Source organism: Somniosus microcephalus, chromosome 12 (genome assembly GCF_052327205.1).
Source record: "Somniosus microcephalus isolate GS21.2 chromosome 12, FLI_Smic_1.0, whole genome shotgun sequence".
NCBI classification, from domain to species: Eukaryota; Metazoa; Chordata; class Chondrichthyes; order Squaliformes; family Somniosidae; genus Somniosus; species Somniosus microcephalus.
Window position 1 is genome coordinate 9,482,146 of NC_140998.1, and position 20,211 is coordinate 9,502,356.

Consider the following 20,211-nt stretch of genomic DNA (forward strand, 5'->3'; position numbering starts at 1 on the left):
AATAAGATCATGGCTGATCTGATCCTAACTTCAAATCTTCTATCACTCTCCATCCCACCCGAACCCATGTGATCTCCCGGGAGAGGCGAAAAACCAGATAAAAAACCCAATGGCCAATTTGGGAGAAAAAATCTGGGAAATTCCTCTCCGACCCATCTAGGCGATCGAAATTCTTCCAGGAGATCACTCTGTCCCTGTATTTTCTACAGTACTTACCGTCTGTAAAGGCGATCTCCACCCCAGCCAGGAACAGGAATAAAACCATCTCCTGAAATCTAACACTGAATTAGAACACAGTAGGAGCAGAACCAGGCTACACGGCCCCTGGGCCCGCTCCACTACCCACAGGGCCATGACCATCCCGAACCTAGACTCATGTCCAATTTCCTGCCCGCTCCCCGTAACCATTAATTCCCTTTACTTTTGGGAAACTATCTATTTCTGTTTTAAATTTATTTAATGATGTAGCTTCCACAGCTTTCTGGGGCAGCAAATTCCACAAACCTACCACCCTCTGAGTGAAGAAGTTTCTCCTCATCTCAGTTTTGAAAGAGCAGCCGCTTATTCTAAGATTATGCCCCCTAGTTCTAGTTCTAGATAAATGACCAGATAATGTTTTTTTACTGATGTTGGTTGAAGGATAAATATTGGGCCCAGGACTTTTCCGTCCACCTGAGCAACAGGACGATGACTGGAGGCTGAGCTGAGGATTTTGGCAGAATGGCGTAGATCTGGATCAGTGCTCAGTTGCGGTCACTGATGCTTAAAGTAGAGCGGCTCCAGTTTAAAAAAAATTCCTTCTCGGGCTGTGGGTGTCGCTGTCGAGGCCGGCATTCATTGCCCATCCCCTCGTTGCCCTGAGAAGGTGATGTTGGGGTGTGGGGGGTCCTCTACACGGAATAGTGTGTGGGGAGGAAGAGAAGAGATGGCGGGTGTGCCAGAATTCTGATGGCACACTCTGGTGTATCGCCGAGAACCTTTAACTGCCCCAACAGGGTTGGATGCTACAGATTGTGTGTGCGCCTGTATGATGGGTGTTTTGTGAGGTGGTTTTAGGGTGGTCTAGTGGATTGGATTCGCAGTAGATACAGTTTTTTTTAACACCCGTGTTGACTAACTGTTCCTTCCAGGTTAACCAGCATCAACGCAGGGAAGCTGGCTCGAGGAGACCTGGGCGACTGCTTTATCCCCTGTACACCCAAAGGCTGCCTGGAGCTGATCAAACAGACCGGTAGGAACAGCATTTGATACAAAAGTATAAGAATTAGGAACGGGAGTAGGCCATATGAGGAGAGATTGGGTCGGTTGGGCTTATACTCGCTGGAGTTTAGAAGAATGAGAGGGGATCTCATTGAAACTTATAAAATTCTAACAGGATTGGACAGCCTAGATGCAGGAAGGATGTTCCTGATGGCGGGGAGTCCAGAACCAGGGGTCACAGTCTAAGGATAAGGGGTAAGCCATTTAGGACAGAAATGAGGAGGAATTTCTTCACCCAGAGAGTGCTGAACCTGTGGAATTCTCTACCACAGAAGGCAGTTGAGGCCAATTCATTAAATATATTCAAGAAGGAGTTGGATATATTTCTTAAGGCTAAAGGGATCAAGGGATATGGGGAGAAGGCAGGGACAGGGTACTGAGTTTGGATGATCAGCCATGATCTCATTGAATGGGGAGCAGGCTCGAGGGGCTGAATGGCCTACTCCTGCTCCTATCTTCTATGTTTCTATATTCGTAACAAGATAGATGAACTAGTGGCACAAATAGAGATAAATGGGTTTGATCTAATACAGAGACGTGGTTGCACGGTGGCCAAGGTTGGGAACTAAATGTTCCAGGGTACTTGACGTTTCAAAAAGACAGGCAGAGTAGCCCTGATAATAAAGAATGACAAGGACAGTAGCGAGAAAGGATCTTGGCTCGGAAGATCAGGAAGTAGAATCAGTATGGGTGGAGATAAGGAATAACAAGGGGCAGAAAACACCGGTAGGAGTAGTATATAACAAATAGAAATAAATGGGTATGATCTGATAGCCATTACAGAGACGTGGTTGCAAGGTGAGCAAGGCTGGGAACTAAATATTCTGGGGTATTTGACATTTAGGAAGGATAGGCAGAAAGGAAAAGGAGGTGGGGTAGCTCTGTTAATAAAGGATGAGATCACTGCAGTGGTGAGGAATGATATTGGCTCGGAAGCTCAAGATGTGGAATCAGTTTGGGTGGAGATAAGAAATAGTAAGGGTAAGAAGTCACTGGTGGGAGTAGTATACAGGCCCCCTAACAGTAGCTATACTGTAGGACAGTGTATAAATCAAGAACAAATGGGGGCGTGTAAGAAAGGTACTGCAATAATCATGGGCGATTTTAATTATATAGATTGGACACATCAAATTGGCAAGAGTAGCCTTGAGGACGAGTTCATAGAGTGTATTCAGGATGGTTTCCTAGAGCAATACGTTGAGGAACCAACCAGGGGGCAGGTTACTTTAGATCTGGTAATGTGTAATGAGACAGGATTAATTAATGATCTCATAGTAAAGGATCCCCTAGGAAAGAGTGATCATAGCATGGTAGAATTTCAAATTCAGTTTGAGGGTGAGAAACTTGGGTCTGAAACTAGTGTCCTAAACGTAAATAAAGGCAATTACACAGGTATGAGGACAGAGTTGGCTTAAGTGGACTGGGAAAATAGATTAAAGGGCAAGACGGTAGATTAGCAGTGGCAGACATTTAAGGAGATATTTCATAAATCTCAGCAAAGGTATATTCCAGTGAGAAAGAAAGGCTCTACGAGAAGTATGCACCATCCGTGGCTAACTAAGGAAGTTAAGGATGGTATCAAATTGAAAGAAAGGGCATACAATGTTGCGAAGATTAGTGGTAGGCCAGAGGATTGGGAAATTTTTAGAAACCAGCAAAGGATGACCAAAAAAATGTAAGAGATTCTACAGGTATATAAAAAGGAAGAGAGTAGCTAAAGTAAACGTTGGTCCCTTAGAGGATGAGACTGGGCAATTAATAATGGGAAATAGAGAAATAGCAGAGACTCAACAATTATTTTGGATCGGTCTACACGGTAGAAGACACTAAAAACATCCCAATAATAATAGATAATCAAGGGGCTATAGGGAGGGAGGAACTTAAAACAATCTCTTATCACTAGAGAAAAAGTACTAGGCAAACTAATGGGGCTAAAGGCCTGGACCTGATGGCCTGCATCCTAGGGACTTAAAAGAAGTGGCTGCAGAGATAGTGGATGCATTGGTTGTAATCTACCAAAATTCCCTGGATTCTGGAGAGGTCCCAGTGGATTGGAAAACCGCAAATGTAACGCCACTATTTAAGAAAGGAGGGAGACAGAAAGCAGGAAACTATAGACCAGTTAGCCTAACATCTGTCATTGGGAAAATGCTGGAATCCATTATTAAGGAGGTAATAGCAGGAGATTTAGAAAACCATAAGACAATCAAGCAGAGTCAGCATGGTTTTATGAAAGGGAAATTGTGTTTGAAAAATTTGCTAGAGTTCTTTCAGGATGTAACAAACAGGGTGGATAAAGGGGAACCAGTAGATGGAGTGTATTTGGATTTCCAGAAGGCATTCGATAAGGTACCACATAAAATGTTACTGCACAAGATAAGAGCACAAGGGGTTGGAGGTAATATATTAGATTGGATAGAGGATTGGCTAACTAACAGAAAACAGAGAGTCGAGATAAACGGGTCATTTTCCGATTGACAATCAGTAACTAGTGGGGTGCCGCAGGGATCAGTGCTGGGGCCTCAACTATTTACAATCTATATTAATGACTTGGATGAAGGGACCGAGTGTACTGTTGCCAAATTTGCTGATGATACAAAGATAGGTGGGTTAGCAAGTTGTGAGGACACAGAGTCTGCAAAGGGATATAGAGAGGTTAAGTGAGTGGGCAAAAATTTGGCAGATGGAGTATAATGTGGGAAAATGTGAGGTTATCCACTTTGGAAGGAAGAATGAAAAAGCAAATTATTATTTAAGTGGCGTGACACTACAAAATGCTGCGGTACAGAGGGATCTGGGGGTCCTTGTACATGAAACACAAAATGTTAGCATGTAGGTATAGCAAGTAATTAGGAAGGGAAATGGAATGTTGGCCTTTATTGCAAGGGGTATGGAGTATAAAAGTAGGGAAGATTTGATGCAATTTTACAGGGCGCTGGTGAGACCGCACCTGGAGTACTGCAAACAGTTTTGGTCTCCATATTTAAGGAAGGATATACTTGCATTGGAGGCAGTTCAGAGAAGGTTCACTAGGTTGATTCCTGGGATGAAGGGGTTGACGTATGATGAAAGGTTGAGCAGGTTGGGCCTATACTCATTGGAGTTTAGAAGAATGAGAGGTGATCTTATTGAAACATCTAAGATTCTGAGGGGGATTGACAGGGTAGATGCAGGGAGGATGTTTCCCCCAGTGGGGGTATCTAGAACTAGGGGGCATAGTTTCAGAATAAGGGGGCACCCATTTAAGACGGAGATGAGGAGGAATTTCTTCTCTGAGGGTCGTAAATCTTTGGAATTCTCTACCCCGGAGAGCTGTGGAGGCGGGGTCACTGAATATATTCAAGGTGGAGATAGACAGACATTTGAGCTACAAGGGAGTCGAGGGGTGTGGGGAGAGAGCGGGAAAGTGGTGTTGAGGCCAAGATTGGATCAGCCATGATCTTATTGAATGGCGGAGCAGGCTCGAGGGGCTGATTGGCCGACTCCTGCTCCTGTTTCTTAGAAACATAGGAGATAGGAGCAGGAGTAGGCCATTTGGCCCTTCGAGCCTGCTCCGCCATTCAATGAGATCACGGCTGATCATCCAAATTCAGTACCCTGTCCCTGCCTTCTCCCCATATCCCTTGATCCCTTTAGCCTTAAGAAATATATCCAACTCTTTCTTGAATATATTTAATGAATTGGCCTCAACTGCCCTCTGTGGCAGAGAATTCCACAGGTTCACCACTCTGGGTGAAGAAATTCCTCCTCATTTCAGTCCTAAATGTCCTACCCCTTATCCTTAGACTATGACCCCTGGTTCTGGACTCCCCGACCATCAGGAACTTCCAGCATCTAGTCTGTCCAGGCCTGACAGAATTTTATAGGTTTCGATGAGATCCCCTTTCAATCTTCTAAACTCCAGTGAGTATAAGCCCAATCGACACAATCTCTCCTCGTACGTCATTCCTGCCATCTTAGGTATCAGCCTGGTGAATCTTCGCTGCACTCCTTCCATGGCAAGAACGTCCTTCCTCAGGTAAGGTGACCAAAACTGCACACAATACTCAAGGTGCGGTCTCACCAAGGCCCTGTACAACTGCAGCAAGACATCCTTGCTCCTGTACTCGAATCCTCTCGCTATGAAGGCCAACATACCATTTGCCTTCTTAACCGCCTGCTGTACCTGCATGCTTACCTTCAGCGACTGGTGCACAAGGACACCCGGGTCTCGTTGCACTTCCCCTTTTCCCAATCTATTGCCGTTCAGATAATAATCTGCCTTCCTGTTTTTGCCACCAAAGTGGATAACCTCGCATTTATCCACATTATACTGCATCTGCCATGCATCTGCCCAATCACCCAACCTGTCCAAATCATACTGCAGTTTCTCTGCATCCTCCTCACGCACACGACCACCCAGCTTTGTGTCATCTGCAAACTTGGAGATATTACATCTAGTTCCCTCGTCTAGGTCATTAATATATATTGTGAATAGCTGGGGTCCTAGCACCGATCCCTGCGGTACCCCACTAGTCACTGCCTGCCACTCGGAAAAAGAGCCATTTATTCCAACTCTTTGCTTCCTGTCTGCCAACCAGTTCTCTATCCAAGTCAGTACCTTCCCCCCAATCCCATGTGCTTTAAATTTACACGCTAATCTCTTGTGCGGGACCTTATCGAAAGCCTTCTGAAAGTCCAAATACACCACATCTACTGGTTCTCCCTTATCTATTCTACCAGTTACATCCTCAAAAAATGACATCTTTTGTTTGTTAACTTGTCCTATTACCATCTCATTTTGCCGTACACCATCATCTCTTTTGTCTTTTAATCTCTCCTGCCTTCCACCCTATCACAGACCTTCCCTTTTGTTCTTTCCTCCCCTCCCCCCTTTCCCTGCCCCGGCACTTACTTAAAAATCTGTTCCATCTCCAACTTTTTCCAGTTCTGACGAAAGGTCATCGACCTGAAACGTTAACTCTGTTTCTCTCTCCACAGATGCTGCCTGACCTGCTGAGTGTTTCCAGCATTTTCTGTTTTTATTTCAGATTTCCAGCACCGTAGTATTTTGTTTTTGTATTAATGTCCAGATAAAGTTCTACTGATAGCTGTGTCTTAAGAATTATATATGGATTAGATTTTTGTATATTAAGGGAATCAAGGGATATGGGGATAGTGCAGGAAAGTGGAGTTGAGGTAGAAGATCAGCCATGATCTTATTGAATGGCGGAGCAGGCTCGAGGGGCTGAATGGCCGACTCCTGCTCCTATTTCTTATGTCTAACTACTATAGTTTGAACGGTTTTGGTGTTGAGGCTAAGCAAGGTCATTATTGGACCAGCAACCACTTATGAGGTCAGATACCTAGACAATTTAGGGCACTTTTATTGGCACCATCTGAGCAAAGGTTTGTTCGTATTGGCAGCCCGAGATGTATGCAAATTAATAGGAGCACCCATTCCTACTTTATATGTGGCCCACAGAGCTCAACGATGTAAGTAACCAGGAACATGGAATTTCGACACTGCTGCTATAGATGTGGTTTTTTCGGGATGTGGGCGTCACTGGCAAGGCCAGCATTTATTACCCCTCCATAGTTGCCCTTGAGAAGGTGGTGCTGAGCTGCCTTCTTGAACCTCTGCAGTCCGTGTGGTGAAGGTACTCCCACAGTGCTGTTAGGGAGGGAGTTCCAGGATTTTGACCCAGCGACGGTGAAGGAACGGGCGATATATTTCCAAGTCAGGATGGTGTGTGACTTGGAGAGGGAACTTGGAGGTGGTGGTGTTCCCATGCGCCTGCTGCCCTTGTCCTTCTAGGTGGAAGAGGTCGCGGGTTTGGGAGGTGCTGCCGAAGCAGCCTTGGCGAGTTGCTGCAGTGCATCCTGTGAATAGTGCACACTGCAGCCACGGTACGCCGGTGGAGAGAGTTAAGGTGGTGGATTGGGTACTGGTCAAGGGGCTGCTTTGTCCTGGATGGTGTCGAGCTTCTTGAGTGTTGTTGGAGCTGCACTCGTCCAGGCAAGTGGAGAGTATTCCATCACACTCCTGACTTGTGCCTTGTAGATGGTGAAAGGACTTTGGGGAGTCAGGAGGTGAGTCGCTCACCCGCAGAATACCCAGCCTCTGACCTGCTCTAGTAAGCATGGCATTCATGTTTTAAGCTTGGGCAGCACTGCAGGTCTGAATGGTGTGCGATCAAAGCCATTCGAGCCTCGAGTGGGGTTCGGGGTTTACTGTGGGGTGTCGCACTGTCTGTCCTACTTTTTGGGAGGGCAGACAAGCAGTCTGCCCACGGGGGCCGCTCTGTCAGTGCTGCTCTCACCAGGCTGCTGTGTCCCCAGCCATGCTGAAAAGCCTCAGATGAGGAGCTTGTAGTGGTGAAGTTAGTAGGCTAAGGGGAGATTTAATAGCGGTGTTATAAACGGTTTTGACAGAGCAGATGGGGCGAAACTGTTTCCACTGGCAGGTGGGCTGGTAACCAGAGGACACAGATTTAAGATAATCGGCAAAAAAGCCTGGGGGGAGATGAGGACATTTTTTTTTACTCAGCGAGTTGTTGTGATCTGGACTGTGCTGCCTGAAAGGGCGGTGGAAGCAGATTCAACAGTAACTTTGAAAAGAGAATTGGATAAATACTTAAAAAGGAAACATTTGCAGGGCTATGGGGAAAGAGCAGAGGGGAGTGGGATTAATCGGAGAGCTCTTTCAAAGAGCCGGCACAGGCACGATGGGCCGAATGGCCTCTTTCTGTGCTGTATGTTTCTAAGTTTTTAGAGTTTGATTGCGAAATGCAGCAGTAATTTAACAGCTGTTTTTGGCACTGAACGCTTTTTGTCTTTCTCTGTTGCAGGTGTGAAGATGGAGGGCTCCCAGGCTGTCGTTATCGGACGGAGCAAGATCGTCGGCGCTCCCATGCGTGACCTGCTGGTGTGGAACAATGCCACCGTAACCACGTGCCATTCTAAGACGGCCGACCTCCAGGGAGAGGTAAGGGGGCCCGCTGCCATCGACGATCGCGGGAAACGTTTAAACGTGCTTGGATAAGCTCTTGTCTGAATAGGAAAGGAAGGTCGTGAAGCTTAGTTGTCGTATGGGGGCTCGGGTGCAGCAGAGAGCGGAGCGGAGCCTTGCCTTGGAAGAGCCAATGAGATTGTCACTGACTCTGATGAGCTTGCTGGGGTAAGGGGTTCGAAGAAAGAAAGGTTGTGGATAAAGCTGGCAAAGACCCATTGCTGGCTGCCCTGAGAAGGTGGTGGTCAGTCTTCTTGAACTGCTGCTATCTTTGCAGTAATGGTGTATTTTTTTATTCATTCATGGGATGTGGACGTCGCTGTCAAGGCCGGCATTTATTGCCCATTCCTAGTTGCCCTTGAGAAGGTGGTGGTGAGCTGTCTTCTTGAACCGCTGCAGTCCGTGTGGTGAAGGTGCTTCCACAGTGCTGTTAGGGAGGGAGTTCCAGGATTTTGACCCAGCGACGATGAAGGAACAGCGATATATTTCTAAGTCAGGATGGTGTGTGACTTGGAGGGGAACTTGGAGGTGGTGGTGTTCCCATGCGCCTGCTGCCCTTGTCCTTCTAGGTGGTAGAGGTCGGGGGTTTGGGAGGTGCTGCCGAAAAAGCCTTGGTGAGTTGCTGCAGTGCATCTTGTAGATGGTACACACTGCAGCCACGGTGCGCCGGTGGTGGAGGGAGTGAATGTTTAAGGTGGTGGGTGGTGTGCCAATAGAAACATAGAAGATAGGAGCAGGAGTAGGCCATTCGGCCCCTCGAGCCTGCTCCGTCATTCAATGCGATCATGGCTGATCATCCAAATTCAGTACCCTGTCCCTGCTTTCTCCCCATGTCCCTTGATCCCTTTAGCCTTAAGAAATATATCCAACTCCTTCTTGAATATATTTAATGAATTGGCCTCTACTGCCTTCTGTGGTAGAGAATTCCACAGGTTCACCACTCTCTGGGTGAAGAAATTCCTCCTCATCTCTGTCCTAAATGGCTTACCCCGTATCCTTAGACTGTGACCCCTGGTTCTGGACTCCCCGACCATCGGGAACATCCTTCCTGCATCTAGTCTGTCTAGTCTTGTTAGAATTTTATAAGTTTCAATGAGATCCCCTCTCATTCTTCTAAACTCCAGCGAGTACAAGCTCAGTCAACCCAATCTCTCCTCATACGTCCTTCCTGCCATCCCAGGTATCAGCCTGGTGAATCTTCGCTGCACTCCTTCCATGGCAAGAACATCCTTCCTCAGATAAGGCGACCAAAACTGTACACAATACTCAAGATGTGGTCTCACCAAGGCCCTGTACAACTGCAGCAAGACATCCTTGTTCCTGTACTCAAACCCTCTCGCTACGAAGGCCAACATACCATTTGCCGCCTTAACCGCCTGCTGCACCTGCATGCTTACCTTCAGCGACTGGTGCACAAGGACGCCCAGGTCTCGTTGCACTTCCCCTTCTCCCAATCTATTGCCATTCAGATAATCTGCCGCCTTGTTTTTGACACCAAAGTGGATAACCTCGCATTTATCCGCGTTATATTGCATCTGCCGTGCTTCTGCCCAATCACCCAACCTGTCCAAATCATACTGGAGTTTCTCGGCATCCTCCTCACAGCACACACGCCCACCCAGCTTTGTGTCGTCTGCAAACTTGGAGATATTACATCTAGTTCCCTCGTCCAGATCATTAATATATATTATGAATAGCTGGGGTCCAAGGACCGATCCCTACGGTACCCCACTAGTCACTGCCTGCCACTCGGAAAAAGACCCGTTTATTCCAACTCTTGCTTTCTGTCTGCCAACCAGTTCTCTATCCAAGTCAATACCTTGCCCCCAATCCCATGTGCCTTAACTTTACACGCTAATCTCTTATGTGGGACCTTATCGAAAGCCTTTTGAAAGTCCAAATACACCACATCCACTGGTTCTCCCTTATCTATTTTACCAGTTACATCCTCAAAAAAATTCCAGTAGATTAGTCAAGCACGATTTACCCTTTGTAAATCCATGTTGACTTTGTCCGATCCGGTTACTGTTTTCCAAGTGCTCTGCTATTACATCTTTTATAATGGACTCTAGCATTTTCCCCACTACTGATGTCAGGCTTACCGGTCTGTAATTCCCCGTTTTCTGTCTACCACCATTTTTGAACAGTGGGGTAACATTAGCTTCCCTCCAATCCATGGGAACTATTCCAGAGTCTATTGAATTTTGGAAGATGACCAGCAATGCATCTACTATTTCTAGGGCCACTTCCATTTCTAGGGCCAATCAAGCGGGCTGCTTTGTCCTGGATGGTGTCGAGCTTCTTGAGTGTTGTTGAAGCTGCACTCGTGCAGGCAAGTGGAGAATATTCCTTCACATATAGAAATGTGTCTGTGTCTATAAACTGCAAGTAATGAGGTAAGCTTCATTCCTAATTCCACTACCAGGTGGCATCAGCAAGCTGGTTTCTCTGAACCACCAAGTAGACCTTATGGGAACAGTAGCACAATGGTTATGTTACTGGACTATTCATCCAGACCCAGAGACATGAGTTCAAATTCCACCACGGGGATTTTAAATTCAGTTAATTAAATAAATCTGGAATAAAAAGCTAGTATCAGTAATGGTAACCATGAAACTGTCGGATTGTTGTAAAAACCCACCTGGTCCTTCAGGGAAGGAAATCTGCCGCCCTTACCTGGTCTGGCCTATATGTGACTCCAGACCCTCAGCAACGTGGTTGACTCTTAACTGCCCTCTGAAATAGCCTAGCAAGCCACTCGGGTGTATCAAAACCACACGGGCTGCAGTGGTTCAAGGAGGCGGCTCACCACCACCTTCTCCGGGCAACTAGGAATGGGCAATAAATGCCGGCCTTGCCAGCGACACCCACATCCCGAGAATAAATAAAAAAAATTCCATGGATTTATTTAGTACATAGATTGTCTTTTCCCCCTTTACTCTTCCATCCCACCCTCCCCACAGAACAAACCCTTTCCACTTTGAATACAGGGAGTGTGCATCCCAGTCCACAAATGCCTCGATTTTAAAATCCTCCATCCTCACATTCAAATCCCAGCCACTCCCTGTGGTAGCGAGCTCCACGTTCTCACCACTCTCTGGGTAAAGAAGTTTCTCCTGAATTCCCGGTTGGATTTATGAGTGACGTGTCTTATATTTATGGCCCCCAGTTTTGGTCTCCTCCACACGTGGAACCATCTTCCCTACGTCTACCCTGTCAAACCCCCTTTGTAATTTTAAGGACCTCTATCAGACCTCAGCATTCACTTACCGAGAGAAATGAGCCCAGTTGTTGTTTTTTTTAATCTTGGAGCTGAGGACTCTCGTAATTCTCGAGGTGCTGCTATTGTCTTTAGGTTGGGAGGGCCGACATTCTGGTGGTTGGAGCTGGCAGAGCCGAAATGGTGAAAGGGAACTGGATCAAACCCGGAGCTGTCGTCATCGACTGTGGAATAAACCACATTCCCGGTAAGGAGAAACTGCGAATGGAAGATGATTTACGAGCCTTTGTTTATTCTGCTTCCTCTCTTTGATGGTGAAGTGATGAGGGGCGGTTACCACCGACCCTAAACTACAGTCAGCCCGGTCTTTACGTCACTCTCAGAAACAAAGAACTTGCATTTCTGTAGCGCCTGTCACGACCTCGAGACGTCCCAAAGCGCCTTACAGCCAATGGAAGTACTTTTTGAAGTGTAGTCAGTGTTGTAATGTAGCCAATTTGCGCACAGCAAGCTCCTAGAAACATAGAAGATAGGAGCAGGAGTAGGCCATTCGGCCCCTCGAGCCTGCTCCGCCATTCAATGAGATCATGGCTGATCATCCAAATTCAGCACCCTGTCCCTGCTTTCTCCCCATATCCCTTGATCCCTTTAGCCTTAAGAAATATATCTAACTCCTTCTTGAATATATTTAATGAATTGGCTTCAGCTGCCTTCTGTGGTAGAGAAATCCAGAGGTTCACCACTCTCTGGGTGAAGAAATTCCTCCTCATCTCTGTCCTAAATGGCTTACCCCTTATCCTTAGACTGTGACCCCTGGTTCTGGACTCCCCGACCATCGGGAACATCCTTCCTGCATCTAGTCTGTCTAGTCCTGTTAGAATTTTATAAGTTTCAATGAGGTCCCCTCTCAACAGCAGTGAGATACACGACCAGATCAACTGTGTTAGTGATGTTGGTTGAGGGATAAATATTGGCCAGGACTCCGGGGTGGAAGTGGGGGTGGAGGGTGGTTGTTATCTCCCCTGCTCTTCACGAATAGTGGACGAGGGATCTTTTACGTCCATGTAACCCTCATCCATGCCTTTGTTACCTCTAGACTTGACTATTCCAATGCTCTCCTGACCGATCTTCCACCCTCCGTAAACCTGAGCTCATCCAAAACTCGGCTGCCCGTGTCCTAACTCGCACCAAGTCCTGTTTGCCCATCACTCCCTGTGCTCGCTGACCCACATTGGCTCCTGGTTCAGCAACTCCTCGATTTTAAAATTCTCATCCTTGTTTTCAAATCTCTCCATGGCCTTGCCTCCCCCATATCTCTGTAACCTCCTCCAACTCCACAACCTCCCGAGATCCCTGCGCTCCTCTAATTCTGGCCTTTTGCGCATCCCCGATTTCCTTCGCTCCACCATTGGTGGCCGTGCCTTCAGCTGCCTGGGCCCTAAGCTCTGGAATTCCCTCCCTAAACCTCTCCGCCTCGCTACCTCTCTTTCCTCCTTTTAGACACTCCTTAAAACCTGCCTCTTTGACCAAGCTTTTGGTTGCCTGTCCTAATACCTCCTTATGTGACTCAGTGTCAAATTTTGTTTGATAACGCTCCTGTGAAGCGCATCGGGGCGTTTTACTACATTAAAGGCGCTGTATAAATGCAAGTTGTTGGTGTTGTTGAATGCAGTAGGATCGGGTCAAATATGCCAACGGATTTCTTTATCCAAGTTGCCTAGAGCATGCGGAAGGGCCACTCTGATCCACTGAGTGTGTCGCACCTTGTGTGGCTTTTTTCCCCCAAATTGCTTCTCTCAATGCCCCTTGTTGCTGATTTTGTCCACGGTCCTATTGGTTGGTAGAGGACCAGCTGAGACTTATTTCGGGGCAGGCATGAAAATTAAAGGCACAGGGGGTGGGGGCGGCGGCTAGCGAGGAGAGGCAGAGTGGGGCTGAGCAGCAGACGGAGGCAGGGCAGGAAATTATTTTATTAATGATGGGAAAGAGCGGGGGGCCGCGGCAGGGCGCAGTGGGGAGGGCGGGGGGCGCAGTGGGGAGGGGGCGGGGGCGCAGTGGGGATAAGGCAGAGGGCGGGGGCGCGGCGGGAGGGGGCGGGGGCGCAGTGGGGAGAGGGCAGGGGTTGGGGCGCGGCGGGGGAGAGGGCGGGGGGCACAGGGTGGGGGCGCAGTGGGGATAGGGCGGGGGCGTGGCGCAGGGGACGATGGCAGGAGGCGGCGGGGAGAGGGCTGGGGGTGCGGTGAGGAGTGGGGAGAGGGCAAGGGGGCAGGGCAGGGGGCAGCGGGGAGAGGGCGGCGGGCCCGGCGGGGAGAGGGCAAGGGGCGCGGAGGGGCAGTGGGGAGAGGGCAAGGGGGCAGGGCGGGGGGCAGTGGGCCCGGCGGGGAGAGGGCAAGGGGCGGGGAGGGGGCAGTGGGGAGAGGTCAAGGGGGCAGGGAGAGGGCAAGGGGGCAGGGCGGGAGGCAGCGGGGAGAGGGCAAGGGGCGCGGAGCGGAGGGGCAGCGGGGAGAGGGCAGTGGGGAGAGGGCGAGGGGGCAGCGGGGAGAGGGCAAAGGGCGCGGAGGGGGGGCAGCGGCGAGAGGGCGGCAGGCACGGCGGGGAGCGGGTGAGGGGCAGTGGGCCCGGCGGGGAGAGGGTGAGTATGTGGGAGGTGTTTGGGGGAGCTGCTGCGGTTTTGCCTAGTGGGAGGAGGTATGTGAATGGAGCTTAAACAGGCACATACTGAAGTTGGGCTTACTATGAGAAATATATTGACATAGAAATTTTATATTATAAATGTTGACACACAAGTTCAAAAATTGTGATGTTGGAAGTAAGGGTAATATGGACAGAAGTGCATGTTGTATGCAAGATGTTTAAGTGTCAGCTGTGGCTCAGTGGGTAGCACTCTCGCCTCTGGGTCAAAAGGTCGTAGGTTCAAGCCCCACTCCAGAGACGCGAGCACAAAAATCCAGGCCCACATCCCCAGTGCAGTGCTTAGGGAGTGCCACACTGCCGGAGGTGCCGTCTTTCAAATGAGATGTTAAACCTCTCGGGAGGTAAAAGATCCCACGGCGCTACTTCGAAGAAGAGCAGGGGAGTTCTCCCTGGTGTCCTGGGGCCAATATTTATCCCTCAATCAACATCACTAAAACAGATTATCTGGTCGTTATCACATGCTGTTTGTGGAAGCTTGCTGTGCACAAATTGTCTGCCGTGTTTCCTACATTACAACAGTGACTACACTTCAAAAAGTACTTCATTGACTAAAGCTCATTGAGGTCGTGAAAGGCACTGTAGAAATGTTGGTCTTTTGATATAGATGGATGTTTGTGATTAAGGGACAGTAACTAATTGAGGGGTTCAGCTGAACACTGTGCCCTAAACTTACAATCCCTTGTAATTGTTTGAGTTTGTGATTAGTGTGCATCAGCAGTCAGCATGATTCAGTGTCATGAGGTTCACTTATCCACTGATCTATCGGGGAGAATCCATTGTTAATCTATATCGAAAAAAACCTCAGCACCTCAATTAGATTCCAGCCTGTAACTCACTCCCGGGTATCTGTTATTCTATATATAAACCCCCCAACCCCTCGATTAGATTCCAGCCTGTAACTCACTCCCGGGTATCTGTTGTTCTATATATAAACCCCCCGAACCCCTCGAATGGATTCCAGCCTGTAACTCACTCCCGGTATTCTATATATAAACCCCCCGAACCCTTGGATTAGATTCCAGCCTGTAACTCACTCCCGGGTATCTGTTATTCTATATATAAACCCCCTGAACCCCTCGATTAGATTCCAGCCTGTAACTCACTCCCGGGTATCTGTTATTCTATATATGAACCCCTCGATTAGATCCCAGCCTGTAACTCACTCCTGGGTATCTGTTATTCTATATATAAACCCCCCAAACCCCTCGAGTCAATCCTGGATATCTTTTCTCTCGCTAATGGCAGTGTTTATGCTGCTGTAATTTTGCACGCTGTTTTATTTCAGACAGCACAAAGGCGAGTGGAAAGCGTGTGGTTGGCGATGTGGCGTACAGAGAGGCCAAGCAGGTGGCTTCGTACATCACCCCTGTGCCTGGTGGCGTGGGGCCAATGACTGTCTGTATGCTTATGGCGGTGAGTTTGACCATCTTATTAAACTGTAACTCTACCAGCTCCACTCCTGATTTGGGAGAGGTTGGTTGTGTGAGAACGTCGCCCACCTTTGAGGGTCTTCGAGCTGGAATGCACATCCCGAATGAAATCCACGATTTGCTCACATGCTCAGATTCTAGCTGTTTAAGGAGACTGTATGAGGCACTAGGTTAAAAACCTTATGAAACCTTTACCCAGAGAGTGGTGAGAATGTGCAACATAGGAACAGGAGCAGGCCATTGAGCACCTCAAGCCTGTTCCCCCAATCAGTGAGATCATGGCTGATCTGCGACCTAACTCCATATACCCGCCTTTGGCCCATATACCTTAATACCTTTGGTTAACAAAAAGCTATCGATCTCCGATTTAAAATTAACAATCGATCTAGCATCAGTTGCTGTTTGCGGAAGAGAGTTCCAAACTTCTCCCACCCTTTGTGTGTAGAAGTGTTTCCTAATTTCACTCCTGAAAGGTCTGGCTCTAATTTTTAAACTCTGCTCCCTAGTCCTAGAATCCCCAACCAGCGGAAATAGTTTCTCTCTCTCTCTACCCTATCTGTTCCCCTTAATATCTTGAAAACTTTGATCAGATCACCCCTTAACCTTCTACATTCCAGAGAATACAATCCTAATTTCTGTAATTCTCCTCGTAATTTAACCCTTGGAGTCCAGGTATCATTCTGTTACTCACTGCCACATGGAGTAGTTGAGGCGAATTGCATAGATTAATTTAAGAGGAAGCTTGATAAGTGCACGAGGGATAAAGGAATAGACGGTTTTGCTGATGGTGTGAGATGAATTAAATAGAGTGGGAGGAGGCTCGTGTGGAGCATAAACACCGAAAGAGACCAGCTGGGCCGAATGGCCTGTTTCTGTGCTGTAAATTCTGTGAAAACCGCTAAAAGCCGTGTTGGTGAAACTCCTTGCACCTTACAGCAGCCTGTCTTGAATAAGCCACAACCTATTCTGAACGTTAACCTGCAAGAGATTTTCTAATTAGAATCATAGAAGTTTACGGCACAGAAGGAGACCATCATGTCTGTGCTGGCCAAAAAAGAGCTATTCATCCTAATCCCACTTTCCAGCTCTTGGTCCGTGGAGAGAGAAACAGAATTAATGTTTCAGGTCTGAGACCCTTCGCCTGAATGACCTGAAACGTTAACTCTGTTTCTCTCTCCACGGATGCTGCCTGGCCTGCTGAGTATTTCCAGCATTTTCTGTTGTTGTTTCAGATTTCCAGCATTTGCAGTATTTTGCTATTGTATTAGAGAGTTCCAGACCCCCACCACCCTCTGGGTGAAAAAAGTTCTCCAACTCCCCTCTGATCCTTCTACCAATTACTTCAAACCTATGCCCCCTGGTTATTGACCTCTCTGCTAAGGGAAATAGGTCCTTCCTATCCACTCTATCTGGGCTCCTCATAATTTTATACACCTCAATTAAATCTCCCCTCAGCCTCCTCTGCTCCAAAGAAAACAGCCCCAGCCTATCTAATCTTTCCTCATCGCTAAAATCTCCAGTCCTTGCAACATCCTCGTAAATCTCCTCTGCACCCTCTCTAGTGCAATCACGTCCTTCCTGTAATGTGGTGACCAGAACTGTACACAATATTCTAGCTGTGGCCTAACTCGTGTTTTATACAGCATAACCTCCCTGCTTTTATATTCTATGCCTCGGCTAATAAAGGAAGCTGTCCTCCAGAGTATCCAGTATTTATGCCGTAACAACCCGAGGCACCATCTAATGAGCTGCTGGTATCAGCAAGTGATTTTCAGGCTAACTCTGGTCCGTTCCCTCGCGGGTTAGAAATCACCACCGTCCTGCGCAGCGCCAAGCACACGCATGCCTGACACAGGAACTCTACTCACTGGCGTCAGCGGGCAGCTCCAGGGCGCATGCAAGAGTCCTGGTACTGGTCAAGACGTTTGTTTGTTTCTTTTCCTTCTCTTGCCCATTCCTTCCCCTCCCCTCCCCGGCCTAGAACAGCTGTTAGGAATGCAGCATGAATACCGTCCGTGCCTGCTAGCTGGCCGTGAGTTCAGTGGCGCGGGGTCACTCTGGCTCTGCTCAGACATGTAAATGGCGGTTTGGATTAGATACCAGCATGCACTGGGCACCCGTGGATACATCCAACAACAGCTGAGGAAAAGGATAGAGGAATATTCATAGAATCATCCAGCACAGATTGGGCCCATCGGGCCTCTTTGAAGGAGCTCTCCAATTAGTCGCACTCCCTGCTCTTTCCCCAGAGCCCTGCAATTTCTTCCTTTTCAAGTATTTCTCCAATTCCCTTTTGAAAGTTACTATTGAATCTGCTTCCACCGCCCTTTCAGGCAGCGCACTCCAGATCATCATAAGTCGCTGTGTAAAAAAATATTCTCCTCGTCTCCCCTCTGGTTTTTTTTGCCAATTATCTTAAATCTGTGTCCTCTGGCTACTGACCCTCCCGCCAGTGAAAACAGTTTCTCTCTGTCCCTATAAATTGGCAGGAAAAAGTAAGCACCTGTTAGGTAAATCTGAGGCAGCAGTTAATGACAAGTGCTGGCACCTGCCCTGATCACTCTGTGGGTAAGAGCACTGCTTGTTGCAGTTTTGAGCCCACAGTCCCGGATGGTGTCAGATGTGATCCCTAGTGTGTGTTGAGACAGCTGATTTCACCATCAGGCTCGCTGGTGGGTGGATTTTAAAATTCTCATCCTTGTTTTCCAATCCCTCCATTGCCTCTAACCTCCTCCAGCTCCACAACCCTCCGAGTTCTCTGCGCTCCTCCAACTCTAGGCTCTTGAGCATACCCCGATTTTAATTGCCCCACCATTGGCGGCTGTGCCTTCAGCTGCCTGGGCCCCAAGCTCTGGAATTCCCCTCCCCTAACCCTCTCCGCCTCTCGACTTCTCGCTCCTCCCTTAAGATGCTTCCTGAAACCTACCTCTCTGCCCTAATATCTCCTTCTGTGGCTCGGTGTCAAATTTTGTCTGGTAACGCTCCAGTGCCGCGCCTTGGGGCGTTTTACCGCGTTAAAGGTGCTATAAAAATACAAGTAGTTGTTGTTGTGGAGGGGGGCTGGTGAGGAATCAGACGGAGAGCCGCTCCCGATTACTGTCCAGTGACTCCTACTGTAAAGTGCGTCTGTATGTATGTGTCTAGTGAGGCCAGAATCAGACTCGGTCGAATGGCCTGTCGCGCCTCACTGGGCTCATGGAATGAATGGGCTCGTGGATAAGGCTACTGTTCCCTGTGGAACCAGTTGACTGCATCAGCAGAGAAGGGGAGCAAAGTGGAAACCTTTAAAAAATAAAAAAAAACCACAGCGCAAAACTACTTTGTGTTGGAAGGAAATGTTAATTCTTGGTTCTTTCTCTGTGACAGAACACCATCGAGAGTGCAAGGCGCCATTTGGAGAACTGCAAGCCAGGCAAGTGGCCCATTCACTTCACGAAGCTTAACCGTGTAGAGCCAGTCCCGAGGTACGTGTGTGAGTTCTTCGCATCCTGTCAGAGGTCTGTATCCGAGATCAATGTTAAAGTGGAAGCAGTGAATCCTGTACACGCAGAGAAATCTATACATTTACTGATGAGTCTCACTTGTTCTCCTTTCCCGAAGCTGGTTAGAGGCAGCATCAAAGCAGATGTTTTGTGTCGAACTCTTTCCCCCTTCCCCACCACCCAGTGTGACGTGGAGTGACGCTCCGATGTCACCTCGGGAGTGCGAGGTCCAATGTTGCTGTTCATCATGCCAGCCAAAGAGGAGCTCCATAACCAATCGTCTGCTTCAAGCTCGATAACTGCACCGCTCAGTGTGGTACTCGAACTGCACTGACAATGGAAGGTTCCCGGTACGATTCCTGGCCTGTGCTGAGTTAGCTACAGCTGACCGTGACACCTTGGGGTTAGTGTTCCTGTTGTGGAGCATTTCAAACCAACACTCGACACGAGGTTTTCGATCGATAGTCAAGTTGTCTTTATTGCACCGGTGGGGAGACAGTCTGCTCTGTCTTAGCCAGACTTCTCCAAATTGTTACAGAAAACGCTACATTTTTATACATTACAATAAGCATGGCCACCTCATGTTAAATTCATTCCTGCCACCTGATTGGATCTTGGCCTGCATGCACCTTCATAGATTGGCTACGAATCTTAATATAAACATGTGTAAGCTGCCTCCTCAACCAATCACTCAAACTGCTGAATGCTAATTAAAAGATACCTTGGAATGTAACCTAGGTAATAAAGTTCTTACAGGCAGTTGAAATGCTGGACAGCAGCACGGTGGCATAGTGGTTAGCACTGTTGCCTCACAGCGCCAGGGACCCGGGTTCGAATCCGGCCTCGGGCGACTGTCTGTGTGGAGTTTGCATATTCTCCCCGTGTTTGCGTGGGTTTCCTCCGGGTGCTCCGGTTTCCTCCCACAGTCCAAAGATGTGCGGGTTAGGTTGATTGGCTATGATAAATTGACCCTTAGTGTTAGGGGGATTAAATGGGGATATGTGTTGGTGTAGGGGTTACGGGGATTGGGTGGGATGTGTGTCGATGCAAGCTCGATGGGCCGAAATGGCCTCTATCTGCACTGTGGGGTTTCTGTGATTTCTGTGATCCTGTCTCCATTTAATTGTTTTATAT

The 20,211-nt window shown here is 48.1% G+C and overlaps 1 protein-coding gene across 3 annotated transcripts in view; it reads left to right on the forward strand.

Moving 5' to 3' along the window:
• The window catches only part of mthfd1b (methylenetetrahydrofolate dehydrogenase (NADP+ dependent) 1b), a 105,480-nt gene that overhangs the window by 25,576 nt on the left and 59,693 nt on the right, over window positions 1-20,211 (forward strand). For all 3 annotated transcript variants that reach the window (XM_086002572.1, XM_086002571.1, XM_086002570.1), the window contains exons 6-10: window positions 1,131-1,231; window positions 8,091-8,227; window positions 11,607-11,718; window positions 15,451-15,578; window positions 18,962-19,059. In XM_086002572.1, the coding sequence (XP_085858698.1) occupies window positions 1,131-1,231; window positions 8,091-8,227; window positions 11,607-11,718; window positions 15,451-15,578; window positions 18,962-19,059 (576 nt within the window). The remainder of the gene's footprint in view (window positions 1-1,130; window positions 1,232-8,090; window positions 8,228-11,606; window positions 11,719-15,450; window positions 15,579-18,961; window positions 19,060-20,211) is intronic.